The sequence below is a fragment of the Pteropus medius genome, unplaced genomic scaffold (genome assembly GCF_902729225.1).
Source record: "Pteropus medius unplaced genomic scaffold, Ma_sr-lr_union100, whole genome shotgun sequence".
Lineage (NCBI taxonomy): Eukaryota > Metazoa > Chordata > Mammalia > Chiroptera > Pteropodidae > Pteropus > Pteropus medius.
In genome coordinates this window covers 30,847,231-30,866,379 of record NW_024354875.1, presented here as the reverse complement: position 1 = coordinate 30,866,379, position 19,149 = coordinate 30,847,231, and the positions used below count along the sequence as shown (strand labels likewise).

The following is a 19,149-nucleotide window of genomic DNA, read 5'->3' as shown; positions in this document are numbered from 1 at the left end:
TAGCAGGATATATTCATAGCCTCAAAGTATCTTCCCACAAAATATGTACTGATTACAAAGGATGAAATAATAACTTTACAGTGGAAAAACTGGCAGATACCACATAAGCCAAATTATGAGTTATTATTATCAATAACAAGACAAATCAACAGCATGTGCTTCCTGATATAATGCACTAAAAAGAACACAACATTATTTCTGTGGTACTTCTGCTAAAAGTTTATAACCTGAATCTAACCACAAGGAAATATTGGACAAAAATAAATTGAGGAATTCTACAAAATAATGGGCCTGAGCTCTTGAAGAAAAAAAAAAAAGTCAGTGTCATGAAATGCAAAGTAAAAGAAACAATTCAGATTAAAGGAAATTAAAGAGATATAACAACTAAACACAAGCATGATCTTGAATTTTCTTTGCATTGATTGCATTTGCATTTCCCAGGATATCACTGAAACAACTGGCAAAATCTAAATAGGTTCTATGTGAGGTAGGGGTCAATGCTAATTGTTTCTCATATAAATAGCCAATTAACCAGCACCACTTACTATAAAGACTATGCTTCCTCCATGCTCCTCAGTGCCATCGATGCTATAAATCCAGTATCTTGTACATCCAAAGGGAGGTTTTTTTTTTAAATCATTATTTTGTAGTACCTAATGAAATTCCGAGTTTAGGCAGGAATCATCAGGGATTGCAAAAATCATTAATTGAAAGGCTGATGGGGCCTTTAGAATGGAGGGATCAGACTTTAAGCCTCCTGAACCCACTGATCAATTCTGACATAAAAAGGACAACCAGCCATCATGTACTTCCATTTGAATGTTTTACCTGCATAAAAACTAATGAGATTCTTTAAAAGATTTTCTCACTTAGTAGAGATTTTTATGCAGTTTTTACAGAAAGCATAATGGTAAACTGTTCTCAATTTTTATTGTTATTTTTGTGTTTCATAAAGAAAATTAACATATTCATAAAGATTTTCAATCTTATTTTTATACTTAATCATTTTTCAAAAAGTTTTAATTGACTTTAACCTTTCAAAAATACTTACTGCGAATTCATCTCTTCTACTAACTGAGTAAGCTTTCTCCATGGATTATACTCAGAATCAATGCTATAAAGCCGCATGTGCAAGGCTAATACAAGGAACAGTTGATCTAAATGAATTGAAGAAAAGGTAATTAGAAAGTTTATAAAATTCTTCCAGAACAAAATTAAGACAAAATTTCTAACCAATTCATAAGGAAATGTTTCCTATCCTTATAATTATAATTTACCAAGTTTAAGTACCAACTACTTCATGCTCTCTTTTAAGGTAAACTCTGAAATATAGCTAAATAATTTTTACTGGAATCTGGACTGTTCCTTATGCTTAATCTTAATTCAGGAATGGTTCATTTTTCTCGCTGTCACAGATCTATTTTTCCTTGGCTTTATGCTTCAGCCTTGACAATTTGTACTTCTCACTATTGTGGTCTCTTTTTAACCAAAATTTACTGCTATCTTCAATATCCTACCCTGAGTAACTGGACAATAACATCCATATAAATTACTGTTAGGTGAAGTTCTTTCTTTACTTAATATTTTCCCCTAAATCCTCTTTAGATTGAGTTGTGACTTCATTATCTTTTGAGTCAACATGAAGAAAAAATTAACTGAAATAAGAAAATTATTTAGGAGGACTAATCCAGCTATTTTCATTTCTTCCATCCAAACCCTAACAATAATCTATCAGTCTTAGCTTTCACCAAATTCTGTTCATGACATTTGTAAAAAATATTTTTATTTAAAAGTTTTAAATTATCCAGGAAAAAATTATAATTTTTCTTTTATATCACATGTACTTTTTTTGTTATAAATAACAAGGACTGCATTAAATTGTTCCGCCACAAATACTCAAAAATATTTGTGAATCAAAAGTCATTTTCTAGAAAGTTAGATAATACTTCTTGACATATGACTGAAATTAATTCTTAAAACCAGAAAAAAGTTAGTCAATGACACAAACATACTGTTGTCACTTATTCTCTAAATTAAGGTAATCAAAACTAAACATTTCATAGATTATTTCAATTAATTTTCACAAAAATTAGGTTAATATTGTTATGCCGAATTTTGAGGTAAGTTTCTGAAATTTCCAGTTTTCCCAGTAACCTTTTTCCATTGATAATACTGAGAACAAGGAACGTTTTTAGCAGAGAAATAACATGATGAAAGATACACTGGTCATTTTTACTTCAATTCAATTATATATAAGAGATTATTTTTACCATGTAAATTTACAATTTTTAAAGTGCTTAAAACTAAAAGTGTTAAAAAACAAATTCCTCTAGCAAAAAAATATTAAGATTAACTGAAGTCGCAAGGTGGGGAGTTTTGCATTCTTTTTATATAGGTGTTAACTAAACTTAAAAGCTCTTTTTTAATAAAACCTTCTTGTTTTACATTGAAACCATGGCCAGCACAGAAATAACGTTACAATTTGCCTATTTTCCTACCCTCTACCATAATTAAAGATATACAAATGTTAGAAAGAAACTTTTTCAACTTCTTATATTCTCTCATTCTACAGTTGAGGAAATAGGCCCAGAGGATGCCATGTCACCCTAATATTTATTGGAAAAACTATTAATAGAATTCAAGATTTACTACTACCTAGTTATTTCTACCACTCCAGTTCTCCTTGGGGTTTCTATACTTTCCTTGATTACAAGACAGGTACAAAATTCCTTTTTTAACACACATAAACATACACATTTTTGTAAAATTGAGATTGTAACCCTGACGCATCTTCTAAAACTATTAATACAATACATAACAAGAGTCTTTGGTATTGGCTTTAACTAAAAGTAAAAAATAATAACATCTAATGAGGCACATCTACCTTTCAAAAACAATGCTAGAAATTGCAGATAAAGAGAATTGGCCAAATAACAATCAATACTTTGAACTATATTTATACAATTCTCTGTGCTTTCAAAATTTGAGACTCATTAGTAAGAATTAACTCTAATATTCATTTTGCAGTTAAAATGTCTCTTATACTAAATAAATTATTGAAAGTAATAGATATAGAATAAGGAAAAACTACAATCATAAGCAAAAAGCTATAACAAATAATCCTAAAATTTATATGGAACCATAAAAGACCCCGAGAGCCACAGCAATATTGAAAAAGAAGAGCAAAGTCAGAGGTATCACGCTACCTGCTATCAAACTATACTACAAGGCTACAGAAATCAAAACATCATGGTACCGGCATAAAAACAGATACACTAATCAATGGAACAGAATAGAGAGCCCAGAAATAAATCTCTGACTATATTCTCACTTAATATATGACAACGGAGGCAAGAATATATAATAAAGACAGTTTCTTCATAAATGGTGTTGGGAAAACTGAACAGATACATGCAAAGAAAAAGAAAAGAAAGAAAGAAAGAAATTGGACCACCTTCTTACACCATATACAGGAAAAGACTCAAAATGGATTAAGACTTAAATGTAAGACCCGAAACCATAAAACTTCTAGAAGAAAACATAGGCAGTAAACTCTCTGATATTGCTAACAGTAATTTCTTTTCGGATATATCTCCTCAGGCAAGGGAACCGAAAGAAAAAATAAACAAATGAGACTACATCAAACTAAAAAGTTTTTGTACAGCTAAGGAAACCATCGATAAAACAAACGAAAAAAAACAACCGACTGAATGGGAGAAGATATTTACTTATGATACATCTGATAAGAGGTTACTACCCAAAATATATAAAGAACTCATACAACTCAACAACAAAAAAGCAAACAATCCAATTAAAAATGGGCAGAAGATCTGAACAAATATTTCTCCAAAGAGGAAATACAGATGGTCAATAGACATATGAAAAGATGTTCAAGATCACTAATCACCAGAGAAATGCAAATTTAAACCACAATAAGATATCACTTCAAACCTGTCAGAATGGCTGTCATCAATAAATCAAAGAACAACCAGTACTGGCGAGGATGTGGAGAAAAGGGAACTCTCATACACTGTTAGTAGGATTGCAAATTGGTACAGCTACTATGGAAAACAGTCTGGAGGTTTCGCAAAAAATTAAAAATGGATATTCCTTTTGACCCAGCAAATGTAATTCTGGGTATTTATCCAAAGAAAACCAAAACAATAATTCATAAATATCTATGCACCCCTATGTTCACGGCAGCACAATTTACGATAGCCAAGATATGGAAGCAAGCTAAATGCCCATCAAGAGACGACTGGATAAAGAAGTTATGGTTCATATATACAATGGAATATTACTCAGCCATTTAAAAAAATGAAATCCTTCCATTTGCAACAACATGGATAGACCTAAAAATTATTATGCTGAGTGAGTCAGACAGAGAAAGATAAATATCCTATGATTTCATTTATATGCGGAATCTAAGGAACAAAAAGAACAAACTAATCAAAAACAGACTCACAAATATAGAGGACAATCTGGTGATGGCCAGAGAGAAAGGGGGTTGGGGAACTAGGAGAATGGGGTGAAGGGTTAAAGGTGTACAAATTAGTTGCTGATAGAGTGTCACAGGCATGGGGAACACGGCATAGGGAATGCAGTTAGCCTTAATGTAATGGCTAGGTGAAGAGCCAGAGCAATTAGGGGGATTGTTTTATAAATGATAAAAATGTCTAACCAATGTACTATATACTTGAAACTAATAATAAAATTTTTTAAAAAGTTAAAAACCAAAAATGGAAAATGTTATTAACACCAACTGTATGCATATTTTGAAAGTTGAAAATAATTATCAAGAAAGCATATTATTAAAATTCTGAACATTAGCAAAAAGAATAGATAACTCCTTTTCTAGAATGATACATTTTAAAGTTCTAGACTTAGGCATATATTTATAAAAGGGTTTGTAAATGAGAAACATCATTAAATTAACTTACAGGTGTGCTGTGATTTCGACATATGTATAAAAGGCACCACTGTCTAGTAAGAGCCAGGAAGTTCTAGATTTGGATCTCTTCTCTCTTCTGTCCTAATCTTTCAGTATACCACTCTTCCCTGGTTCTCACACAATTTCTTCTCAGTTACTTGTACATGCTCTTCTTCCTCTACTGAACCCTAACAAGTGGCATTCTCCATAAGAAAGGAAAAGGGATTCCTTCTTAGCCCTTTTTCCCTCTTATCCTGTGGATACTATTTCATCTAAGATCAACTTCCATCTCTACCTGTAAGTTTATTATTCACAAATTTCTATAACACTTCAGATGTTCAACAGTTACCAGAAAATCAACATATCCAAAACTAAACCGATTGTATATAGCCCAGTCCAGCTCCAATGTTCATTTCATCTTATTAACCCTATGTGAATTAATGATATCACTGTCCATGCAAACATCCAAGGAAAAACTTGGGAGTCATCTCTAATGTTTTTGTCCTCCACAGCCAATTACCAATCCTATTGGTTCTGCCTCCTAAGATCCATCCTCTTCTGCTCCACACCACCATTATTTCATTTCTCAACTAAATTACTCAACGAAGTGCTCATTCAGCTTTATGTCTCATGTTTCACCTCCTACCAATCCCTATAAACAATAAAGCTATTCATATTATCTCATAATTGGCTGGTGAACCACTGAAGGAATAGGTATAGAAAGCCCTTTGTGAGCCAATCCCCATCTTCTTTTTCAGGTTTCTTTAACCTTCTTTCCTCTCCTTCCCTTCCTAAGTTTTCCCCAATATTTCATGTTGTCTCAGTCTGTCTGTAAACTGTTCTCTCAGCTTTCTTGTTTTCAAGTCAAACTTGACACATCTTTCAAGAGCCAGCTCAAGTGCTCTTCTTTAAAGTTTCCTCTAATACCATACCTGAGACAGATAAAATCATCCCTTGCTTTATGGACTCTCTGTACCTTGAGTTAACTCTATTTTATCACTTCCTATATAGCTCTGTAAATATTTTTTACATGTTTCCTTTCCTATTAGATGGTGAGATCTCCCTGAAGACGACAATGGTGTCGTTTCTTCTTTGTACTTCCTGGGTTAGCCCAGCACTTGACATATGATAGGAGTTTTTTTAAGTATGCTGAATATTGTATAATTAAATCAATAATCCTGTAAAAAAGCATATAATATAAGCACAAAATTCATGATGAATTTATACTTCTTTTCTGTCACAACAACATGCTGGCTCAGTAACCAAGAAGTAGGCCAATCGATCAGCCCTAATTTCACTGTTCCTAAAGGGACTGACCTCTCAACTCTAACAACTGAAGCAATGCTTGAACTACTTCTTCCCATCTTTTTCTTCTCCATGTTAGTGTGACACTCTCTTGGGATGAAAAATTCTATTTTCTGAATTATCAATTCAAATTCTTTAAAGCTGTGACAAATCTATGGTACTATAATGTGCTTAAGCACAAGACATACCATTACTAAAAAAAAAACACCACTGAATGACTAGTTTGCCCTTAAAAAAAAAAAAAACAGAACAACAACAACAAAAAACCTATGATTTAATTATAAGAACTCTCAGATAGAACAAAAAGGTAAGATTTAATAATCCCTTCTACCTTTATCAATATTAAAGATATTTTAAACACAAAAAAAACCTATAAAATAAAAATGTAACTCCAACTTTATTGTAAAATCAACAGAGTTATGTGTATGACTATATGTATGAATACTATATACACATGAAATACTACTGTGACTATGAATACTATATACACATGAAATACCATTGTGCCAATTTTTATGACTTCTGGAATATCCACTTAAGGAAACTGAACCCAAAGCTATTACACGGTAAAACCTCTTAAAAATGCTTTTGAAACAGATGTTCATTGAGCTTGGAAATTCTGTTTCTGTCAGTTATTTCAAAATATGTAAGAAATCAAAAACTAACTGGTAGATTATTTCTTAGTATAACTCATACTGGTCATTAAGACAAAAATACACATGAAGGACAAGAGTTATCCCAAAGACTTTTATAAATTTGCTCTATCTTAAATTGTAACACTGTTAAAATTTACCTAAGGTAAACATAACTGGGTCTGCCTTTCCAGATCATTTAAGTTTAGTCCTATAAGTACAGTTATCACTGGTTAAAAATAATTGTCAATGAAAAAAATCTCAACTAGACAAATGATTCTCTGAATTACCATGGGGTGGGGGTGGGGGTTACTCAATTTCTCTGTAACTGAATAATCAAAGTGAGTAATTGGTTCTACCCATTTATCCCAGGGTGAATGTAATATGTGTGGGTATACTTCTCTTACAAGAGAGTCAGTTTTCCCTGCTTCCTCTACACATTCTTGAGAAATTAGCTGTGGATGGGAGGGAGCTCTCAAGTGAGACCTGGGATCAACTCTAGGAAGGGAAGATTGGTAGCTCTGGTTCCCAAGAAACAGAAGGTTCATGCCATGGGGTGACAATGCTGACTTATCTTTCCCCATTCCACTCTTCACCAGTCTAGGCAAAGAATAAAGTAGCAGTCATGGTAGGAATTTTAAAGGGTTAAGAAAAAATTTAACATAAATATTAAAATTTAAAATACTTTAGTTCATACGTCTAATACCATTTGAGCCATACATTAACCATGATAGCTATGTTAGTCAACACAGGTATCATCATCCCCATGTGCACAATAAGGTAGAAAAAGTTAAGTGACTTTCCTTAAGTCCAAAAGATAACAAACAGGACTAGAATCCAAATCGTCTAACACCAACCCAATGTTCCTTCCAGCACTGTATTCTATGTTGCTTCTAGACAATAAAGGCACATAGAAGTTGGGGTTAAGGTAGCAGAGTTTTGCTTACTTAGGAGAAGTTTCATTCCTTATATATAAATGGGAAAATACTGAAGGCAAGGGCTGTCTTTAGAATTTTTCTAAATTTCTACTTTCCTACATCCCATCCTATGTTCCTTTCCTGCCTCCTGGAGTTCCTTTGTGCCCACTCTCAGGTATACTATGCCATCATTCTCTGGTTACCTCAAGTATCAAAGTATGAGTATAGTTTCATGGAATTTTTCTCCTAATTTTAAGGTTTCAATGACTAGCAGCATCCCCCTTTACCTCTACAGTACAGCATGGGACAACATGGAGTGGGGAGAGACACAATTCTGCTTTTACATACACGCAGTCCTATGTGTAAAGATTAAGGTTAGTTCTTAGGACTCCCAATTTCCTTCTTATAAAGAGGGCACACACCATGAATCCAGATCTAAAATGAGCACCATCTTTAAAACTGAGGGAAGGGGAGGGTCTTTTAATCACACTGCAGAAAAAAAGGAGCTTCCCCTGCCCTAAGCCAAGCAAGATCTCAGAACCCCTAACAGTGGAAATTATTATCTAGACCCTAACAGTGGAAATTATTATCTGTGGAATAGGCAAATCACAAATGCAGGAAGGCCTGGCTACCTGGGCTACAAAGCATATGACCTTCAGAAAGACTTCAAAGAACAGTTAAAGTTCCCTCTTAGCTCAAATTTTCAAGTCGCACTCTTACCCTTCTAACCCAGGCCTCCCCAAATTAACAATGTATTTTGCTCCCAATAGATAAGCTATTATCAGCCTTTGGGAATAAATTCTATCCTTCTAACCCATTCTATCCTTCTAACCTCATCTCTTAACAAGTCAATCGAAGGTTTGTTGAGTGCTTTAAAAAAAATTGAGCTAAAATTTAACTTTTACCTTGCTTCTGTTCTCTTTACCCACCCATTCCACCCCCAATTTGATAATGGTAGTGTTGAAATACTAAAAACAGGAATGTAGAGATTTATAATCTTTGAAGATTTGAATCTACATTGTAAAACTGAATTCTTACAACAATCCTCTGGTTGGGTACTACTATCTGTGGTTAAATAACTTGCCCTAAAACATCTGCCTAAACATAAAGAATAGAGTCAGGAGGCAATTTCCACATTTTTATATTAATTTATACACTTTGATCATTATAATTTGGTGGTCAAATTTCCCTCCTGTTATAGGGTAACAAAAAGAATAGAACAAGAACAAAAACAAAAACAAACAAAAAACAAACAAAAAACTAAAAGAACAGAACAAAAGTTGTGATTCAACTGATTTATAGAGTTCATAATTTTTAAATCTGAAAAAAATACCTTAGTAAGCCACAGGTGTCAGAATTTTACCACTATTAAAGAATAAGGTCAAGCTTGCCAAATGGAAATGTCAAACAAAGCAAGGATTTGCCTTAACCTCTCCTGAATAAAGTTCAATTTTTAATCTCTCTATAAAATCATGAAATCATGAAACTTAATTTTGATACAATTTATTATCTTATCAAGAAATGATGCATGTAGTGAATAACTGCCCACTGTGTGTGTGATTCATAGAAAGCAATCCAGCTTAGGTGTGTACAGGCAACTTAAAATTATTTTTATGTTAATTTCATCCTGCAAGTAAGGCTGTGTAAAGATATTGTTGAATAAGTTTACAAAATTGATCTTCAGTAATCTGATCTATCTTATAATAAATTATCTAGAACCAGTCTTATCTGCTGAACACAAGGTCCTTAATGCCTGACCTTCCAGCGGTAGATAGTTATGAGGTCTAGAGCTCCAATCCTGGAATCAGGAGCAGAGCTGTATATGGGAGCTGATGGAGATGGCTCACACCAGGAGCAAAGATTTGGGACCAAGAGCCATCAACTGGTAAAAAATAAAGAACCGACTGATATCCAAGGAAGAAGAAAGCAGAACTTGAGGAAATAACTGAAGGAGTAGCCCAAATCAAAAATAGGAGTCACAGTGAAAGGCTAGCAAAAGGAAACAGACAAGATAACAGGAGGGTTAGCGTGGCAGAGCCTGGAAATATTCCAAGTCAACAGTGTGCTATAGGATGGATGTCTTTGACTAAGCCCATAGGTGAAAGTTCTTAAACATCCTGTATCGTTCGGCACACTTAGAGGCAAGGAAAACGTCTTACATAATTGCATTTAAGTCAAAAGAGCTGAATTCAAATGCAAGCTTTGACAAATGTAAGGTATGATTAAAATACCATAGTATGCTGCTATGTAAAGTAATTTGCTCATTTTTTACTACGGAAAATTTCCCAGACACATATTTAGGAATGAACTCTTATTTTGACTAGATACTGGTCATTGTACCTCAACACTTAAAAATTTTGCTGGAATATGTGTTGGATGGCATTGTTCCACTGCAATTTTATTTGATTTCTCAGTATAACTTTGGCCAGTAATATTTCTGCTTTTATTGTTGTAGAAAGAACAATCTTCTCTACCACTTCTGACCCCTCCTCCAACCTTGTGTGTATGTATGTGTTCCCATAATTATCTATCGGGCATTACTTAAGCTGTTCCAAACAAAATCTATTAAATCTTTCATGACTAATCTTCAATTTTATCAAAAAGTTGTGATGAAACATTATTCCAAAAGTGTAAGTTCCCTTATCATTTGCTTAATTAGTAGAGCATTTTCTCACTCTTTCTCTAAAATATTATTAAAAAAAGAGACACTTTTAAGTGAGATATTTAAGAGGTAATAGAAAACCAATGAATGGGGAAAAACAAATCTGACTTATAAGGAATCTATGGAGAAGACAGTTTTTGTTTAATAATACCATTAAATTTCTACTGGAAGATAAAAAAATGAGATAGTTGAGCTAAGAGCCTATGAAAGACCATCTATTTAAGTTCTTGTGTTCAAGTTAAATTAGGGGTGAGTAGACTTGAGCAAATAACAAATACAGTAAGCTTACACACTTACAAAATAGTGAGATTTCATATAACATACAATATACTCTATATATATGACTTATAAAGCTACTTTTATAAATATTAGGATAAATAATGCATAAGTAATGAACCATAATAAATCATATGAAAACTAAAAACAAAAACATCACTTTGAATAAGCTAAATATATATAATTTTTAGTTGTCAATCATACCTTAATAAAGTTGGGGGAAAAGAACTAACATAATTGATAAGGAAAAAAATAAAACCAGAAACAGTATTAACTTATATTTAGAATGAGTTTCATACAAATTTTTCTATACTGGCATTCTGTAATCTCCTATTTTCTAAAAGGGGAAATAAAAAGAAATGAAAGCTTGAAAGTAACTATCAATTTAATAATTTAAATTTAAATTGAGGGTGATAATTGAAGTGGTTGCTGCTAGAATTTTACTATTTTTAGGATTCTGAAAAATGAATAATTTATAAGCCTTTGGATAAGCTTAAGTACCTAAGAGAAAAAAAAATGAAGTAGAGTTTTGAACATAAAACTGAAATTCCTTTACTAATCATTTTCTAATCTAATAGTTTTTGTAATATTATCAGCTAATGCCAAACGTCAATTAAAAATAAGTTAACAAAAATAATTTATATAAGTGAAATTACAGTTTCTGTTAATTCAAAGACTAGAAGTTAAAATTCCTATGTATCAACAACCTCTTTAAAATATAATACTAAATCACTAGGTAGAAGTAGGATTTAAGTATGCATGTCAAGAGGGCAATAAATTCTAAACATTCAGTAAAAAATAACTTCCAAAACATCAAACTTCTAGGAATCAAGTGATAACCCAAAATAAAATATCAAAATCTAATGTAACTATTTATAACTTTAAAAGTAACTCAGTTGAAATTTCACATAAGTTTGTATCTTGATGTTAGAAAGTTCAAGGAAGGTATTTTTGGTAAGCCTTTTGTTTTAAATCATTCCAAAATCACAAATATCTTTTTAAAAAATACATACATGTATTTTTGAAAAACGAAGATGTATTGTAATTTTTAATAATTACTAATATTTTTAGCACTTAAGAAAATACATTCATTTTTCAAAAGAATACATTATATGCTTATCTTCCATCAAATTACATTAGGCAATATTTTAACACTAGTGATTTGGGACCAAATGTATATATAGGAAACTGTAGGCAATACAAATTGTCTTTATAAAAAGATTTTCTTAAATCCAGACAATTCGAGTTTGAGGACAATTTATAGATGAGAATAATATATTGTTTTAATTTTGAACCAATGTAAATCTGATTAATTCGTATGACATTTATTTACTGAGTAAACATAGTATAGAAAGAGCTAAATATTTATATGATTCTTCTAAATACAAGATTAACCATTTAAAGCATATAATCACTATTAATACTGATTACGTATAACATAAAAAGAATTTGAAAATATACCAAAAGATCACTTTATCTGTATATGCTTTCAAATATGACATAAATAGAATTTTTTTTTTAATTTAGCACTAACACTTACTTAAACAAGACCTTTTGCCAGCTGTGCTTGCACCACCTGAACACAAATTGCCTCCTCGATGAATTAATTCAAGTTCCAAATTGGTTCTGTAAATAAAGCATTAAAATATATCTCAGTCATTAGGTTGAAGCTACACTTTTTGTTTTATTGATATGCCTGAATCAACCTAAATAATAAAGTTCTTCAACTGTATAATTTCGAAAGTAGAGTTTATGCAATATCAGTAATAATCGTATTTTATGATATTTCGAAATAAAAAAGGGAACAGTTTATCCGTCCTTACTTATATGTTCATATGTATAACTGCAAAACTGCATATATCACAATGTAATTGTTACAAAATTCCAACTGTTGGCAAATACTAAAAACTAGGTCATAAGGAAAATAACTGCAACACATTTCATAAACCTGCATATGAATGTGAAGAATTTGTACTCCAACTGTTAGCCACTGAGTAGATGGTTACTGTCATACAATACACAAGGGCATATCCATTTTTCTATCAGAGAAATGGTTATCATTCATTAGAGCTTAGACAGTATCTAGAAATCAACATGAAGAAACACCACTAACATCAAAGTGGCTATGAACAACAAATATAATTAACAGCAGTCTCTCTTGTGGACTTCTAAAATTACAGTTTTATTAAAATATGGTGTGTAATTACTGACACTGCTAAACATCAGTATTGTTCAAATAGATCTGAAGTTATATATTTAGCAATTACTAGTTTACAGAATAGCAATAATTAGTAAATTGACATTTCAAAAATCAAACTGATACAGAAAGATTTACTCAAAACAGTAACAGTAAAATAGCCAATTTTGCCAAAATAATAAATAAAAATTCTGAGTGATAAACTGTATTTTTACTTCAATAGCATGAATAAACCTAAACACACCTTTATTTGCCATAACTAAAACTGAATAAACCTCTTTATATCGAAGATATGCATTTGACACTAATAATGAGCTATTTCCCATCTTAAAAAAAAAAAAAGGCAGCCGAGTTTCAAGCTTACTCTCTGCAAGTGAATTCAATAACAATTATTATGCTATTTTATTTAAAACAAAACATTTTGAACTGATTTTGTATTTTGAACACAGAATATTTAAAAATGCCATTTTCATATATTTACTTATAAATGCAAACTGTTAAAAAATATTAATATTCCTAAATCTGTACAGTTGCCACCCATTCCTAAAGAAATACTTTAATCCTCTCCACTGGGAGGGGAAGTGGGGAGAAGAAGCAATTTAACATTGATAATGTTCCTGCTCAGAGCTCCATCTGGTCGCTGCTGATAAGGGCATCTGTGTGACAAGGGAATTTTCCACCCTTCAGGCGATTTGCATTGCTCACTGAACTTCTAAAAACCTACCAGCAAGGAAGCAGGGACAAGGATTTCATATTAGTGGACAGAAAACGAGCGGAGACCAGCATGTGTTCCTTCATCAAGGGAATATAAATGAGATCAATACATTTTGTTTTCACAAATCTTCTGTTGCCTAATCTGTAGGAAAAAATTAATGGCTATATTCTCTTATAAAAACTAAGATTTCCTAGATGTACTTTTAAAAAGAGCTAACGAGAAACATGATCAATTCTAATAATCAAATGTCAGAACCAGAATGTCAACTTTTATTTCAGCATAATTTGCAAAAATATTAATTAAAATATAAATACAAGAACAATTCTCTTTATTCGATTATCAATTAGATACTTTAAAAGATGACAAATATGTACCAAGAATTTTATTTTAAAGAATGCTTCAAAGAAACTACTAAATGTTATTATTTCACATTATGTTTGGAAGATCTCCTACACAATCTTCTTTCTGAATTAAGAAAACAAAAACTACCTATCCAAAGGTTTAGTATCATAATAATATCTAGGACTTTAAAAATCAATGTCAGAGGCCCTAACCATCAGCTTGTCCTTATTTCATTTACAACAAAATTGGCCCTTCGAGACTTGCTAGAAAAAGGAAGACACAAATGCATCTAATGCCCCAGTCTAATCTTCCCTCACTGTTGAAAATCACAACACAATATTCGGTTTCTGCCCTCCAAAATGGATAATGCAAAAATAAAGATGTGCTGGGAGCAGGAGTTTTCTGAGCTTTTTCGTTCTCAGAGAAAAGTAGACCCTACTTCCTATATTTTCTAATACAAATATAATCAAATTAGTTTGGAAAGGAAAAAAAGAGAAAATCTCTACATTTAAAAAAATGAGAAAAACTACTTAAAGCCTCTCATGGAGGCCACCTAGACGTATCCACATAAAACTCCTCCAATTACACTCCAGCTTCTTTTCATATGATCAAGGTTTGCTTTCCCTTTTCCACTCTACAACCCTCACTCCATCTCCCCACACCTTTGGTACCAACATCTATTTCTAGAGCTATAATATGAAAAAAAAATTGTATAATTTGTACACACACACACACACAGACACACACTGGTATAGTGTGGGTTCAAGGACTGAGCCTACCATTTACTGGTTAAGCAAGTTACTCAATTTCTCAAAGATAAGTATCTTCATCCATCCCATAGCCTATATAAAACACAACTCAAGCTCTAACTCCTTCAGGAGTTATGGAGAACTAACTCCCTTTTCTTGGGACAGGATAGAAGAACTTCCATATACTTTATATTTCAATTTGCTCATCTTCCTTTTTCAAGTCCTAACACACTTTCTCAATGATATATATTTTTAAACAAACTGTATTCTTTTATACAGATTAATGTATATTAGTTTTGTCTCTCCAACTAAATTGTAAATTCCTGCAGAGCAGGGACCATTTCAGATAAGCTTCTAAATCCCTGACGGTACCTAGCAAAGTGCTCAAAAATTTAGGACTTTATAATCTCTTTGTTTTGATATGTAACCAATGATAAGATTCTCTTTTGTCCCTGAAGTTTACTCTCTTTCTTTTGCTGACCCTTCCTTCTATTCCCTTAAATCCAGCAGTGGATCAATAAAAGGCAGGGTGGGTAAATTATTTGTTTCACAAAAGAATTTTTTAGTTTTAAAAAGAATTCATAATTTGATATTTTAGCAAGCATCTCTTTTATTTGTAACATAATTAGTTTATAAAGTTTAAACTTATAAAGCAACTGAAGTATAAAGCAAGGTGCATTCACTCTACTGAGTAGTTTACCTGCTTGTAATTTAAAGATATCTCTCCATCTACATCTCAGTTACTCGTTTCATCTTCTTTCCATTTCCATGTTTCTCACCATATAAAATACAGTGCAAGTGCTACTCACCAATACCTCTATGCTATATGTAACTTGGGTCCAAAATCCTTGGAAAAATCAATTACTAAAATTAGTGTTATTTGTTGCTTCAATAATGAAAAAATAAATTGGTATTAAAGTGAAGAAAGCTTTCTTCCCCCAAATTAACTTTCCATTATCCATTTGAATGACTGATATTTGCAATAGAACATTTTGGAAATACATTAAAACTTAAATATAATGATTTTGATTTGTTTAATATAACAAAAAGATAGCATTCCAACAATTTCTTGTCTGCTGTCCTCAGGAAATTTTCCAAGGCTTCATTATACAAATAAAATTAAGAACAAAGAGATCTGCACAGTCCTACCAAAAAAATTAGTTCTAAAACAATTATTAAAAGAAACAGCTTTACAGGCTAAGTATCCACTAGAATTATTTTATTTCTAAACATCAAAAAATTTAAGCTCCCCAAAGAACAAATAAAATTAGGAGGGAGAAATTCCACTCTGGGAAACTAGGATTGCCTTCTATTAAAATTACTAATGTCAAATAAATAAACGTACACATTCTAATAAACTATATATTTAAGAATCACAACATTTAATTCAAAAGTTAAGTGATTCAAATTAAGTTTAGTTCTAAATATTTTACTTAAAAATATTTTAATGTCTATCTTTTAGGTATAAAAATATAATCTGTATTCATAAGAATTTATGAAATAAGGTTATATGCTAGGCATAAGGTAGCATAAGCTATACCATCTAGGTTTGTGTAAGCACATTCTATAAAGTTTGCACAGTGACTAAATCACCTATCAATGCATTTCTCAGGACATATCCTCATTTTTAAGTAACGTATGTGACTGTATATAATGTGTATACGCACACACATACCAGACCCAAGTTGGCCTACATTCACTCCAATATTCTATAACATTATTACCACAATATTCTATAGATGTTTTGTAAAACCTTGAAACCTTGGAAAATTAAATTATATCTTATTTAGTTTTTAGATTTAAGGTGGAATCCGGTTTCCTATCTTGAGAGAATTACATCCTATTCAAATAGGACACAACATACTTTTTTCCCCTTCAACTCATGTTTTTGATTCTTGAGTCAATTTGGTTTTTGTTTGTTTTCTTTTGGATGACTAAATCAAACTTAGAGAAGGCACGCAATCTCACTGTGAGAACTTTACAAAGGATGATGAGGTTTTTAAGGGTTATATACTTTCACTTTCAGAATCATTACCTTGCAGCTTTAGAGTTTATCATTAGTAATCAGAGAAGGATGGGAAGAAGGGAGAGCATATTTACTATTTCTCTATATACCAATCATTAGTATATAACATATGACATCTTTTCCTACTTCTCCATAAAAGAGAAAAACTGAAATATGTTGATTCAAAATGTCTCCCATTATCACAACAAGCTTTATTCTATAAGTTATTTCTATACTTAAAGAAGTAGGAATCTAAAACTTCCACTAAATTTAAAACAAATTACTGGATTTATCATACTACAGCAAAATTCCATATACGGATCATTCCCATTCAACCAGAATTTTCTTATAAGGTCAATCCTACTAAAATCAAAGGCATAAATAAAGAATCAACATAAATGTGTGTGTGTGTGTGTATACAGTCATGAACTGCATAACGACATTTCAGTGAACAATGGACAGAATATACGACAGTGATCCCATAAGACAACAGAGCTGAAAAATTCCTATTGCCTAATGATATCATAGCTGTCCTAACATCATCCCACAATGCATCATTCACGTGTTTGTGGTGATGCTGGTGTCAACAAACCTACTGTGCTGCCAGTTGTATACAAGCAGGGACATACATTTATGGACAGTACATAATAACACTTAATAATGATAATAAACAACTAAATTACTGGTTTGTGTATTTACTAAACTACACTTTTTATCATTATTTTAGAATGTACTGTCTACTTACAAAACAAAAAGTTTGCTATAAAACAGTATGCCATGTTACACCAGCAGCCAACTCATACATCTTTTGTTTATCACATCTATTGATTGCATTATTTTCCCTTGTGCTTGATTTAATTTGTGTTTGTGCGGTAACATGCTATACAGGCTTGTAGCCTAGGAGCAACAGACTACACAATATAGTCCAGTTGTATAGTAGGCTATACCACCTAGGTTTGTGTAAGCACATTCTATAATGTCTGCACAATGACAAAATCATCTATCAAGGTATTTCTAAGAACATATCCTCATTTTTAAGTAACATATGTGACTGTATATAATGTGTATACACACACACATACCATAACTAAGTTGGTGTACATTCACCCCAATCTTCTATAACATTATTATCACAATATTCTAAAGAAGTTTTATAAAACCTTGAAACCTTGGAAAATTAAATTATATTCTATTTGGTTTTCACATAAAGTGTATTTTATTGCAAATATGAAATCAGTAACTCTCCAGAAACAAAATGTTAAATTAGCTGTAATAACTTCCCCAAACTATTATGGATAAATAACAACAGTCTAGGAACATGCAAACTAGAAAGTTACTTCCCAATTCAATAGGATCCTTTTCCATCAATCTGTGCCCAGCATTTTCATTCTTAGACCAAAGCCTAGTATTTCTTTATCTTGAGCTATAACTTGCTTGCTGCAAATTTCTTAGCTCTGGTTCCATTTTTCCTGGGTTCTAAAGACTACATTTTATACCCTTTTGTTATTTGCTGCTCCAGGAATGGGGCAAAGAGAATGGCTATGATGAACTATATATGGCTATGATGACTATGATGCATATATAACCTATAAAAGGTAAACACAGAAGAGGAAAAAGGAAGATAGGAACTGCAAGAACAACACTAGACCTCAACTCAAAAGATCTGAGTTCCAGTCCTATTCTGCCGCTAATTTGCTGCATGACTGGAGCAAATTATCTCTCTAAATCTTGCCTATTACAATACATGTTAGACAAAATACGAAGTACGCTCCTAAAAATATCCATGTGTCTACAGTATCAGTTCTGGCAGACTTGTGTTTATAAGTTTCTAATTGCGCCCATTTCTCCCCTATTTACTTCTTTTATGGTTCTCCATTTTCATTCAATTAAGTTTTCTAAAATTTCTATTTGGAACTATTTCTTAGGTATTGAACACCTTACTCAGTCAATTAAACTAATCTACCTAATCTGAAAGATGAGAATTATTCACCTGTTTTCTTGAGCCCCTGGCTAGGTACTAATAGAGGCTTAGAACATGCCTGATCTCATGTTTCCTCTCTCTTATCTGTTTTTCTAAACCACTGTCTTCTAGGATGTTATTAGATCTTTCACTAGCTTAAAAAAAAAACAAATAAGTTCTTACTGTTTTTATTTTTTTATAAATAAACAATGTTTACCATATTACAATGTTTTAGTTCTCTATATCATCACCTTTTGACAGAACTTGAACAGTAATTTCTTAACACCACCTTTCATATATAATACTCACGGGTTTTGCGAGAGATACCTGCCTCACAATGTTAACAATACACTTTTCTCCACATATGCTATAATGCTTAATAACACTTAACCCAATATTTCATTAAAACTCTTCAAAGAATGAAGGAAAATTATACTTTTATAGTCCTTCTAGGTGGTT

At 32.0% G+C, this 19,149-nt stretch overlaps 1 protein-coding gene across 6 annotated transcripts in view; it reads right to left on the bottom strand.

The window, feature by feature from the left end:
* Window positions 1-19,149, bottom strand: part of UBR3 (ubiquitin protein ligase E3 component n-recognin 3) — a 188,009-nt gene that overhangs the window by 38,759 nt on the left and 130,101 nt on the right. For all 6 annotated transcript variants that reach the window (XM_039855612.1, XM_039855607.1, XM_039855609.1 and 3 more), the window contains exons 30-31: window positions 12,263-12,348; window positions 1,052-1,157 (exon numbers count right to left, since the gene is read on the bottom strand). In XM_039855612.1, coding sequence (XP_039711546.1) covers window positions 1,052-1,157; window positions 12,263-12,348 — 192 coding nt within the window. The remainder of the gene's footprint in view (window positions 1-1,051; window positions 1,158-12,262; window positions 12,349-19,149) is intronic.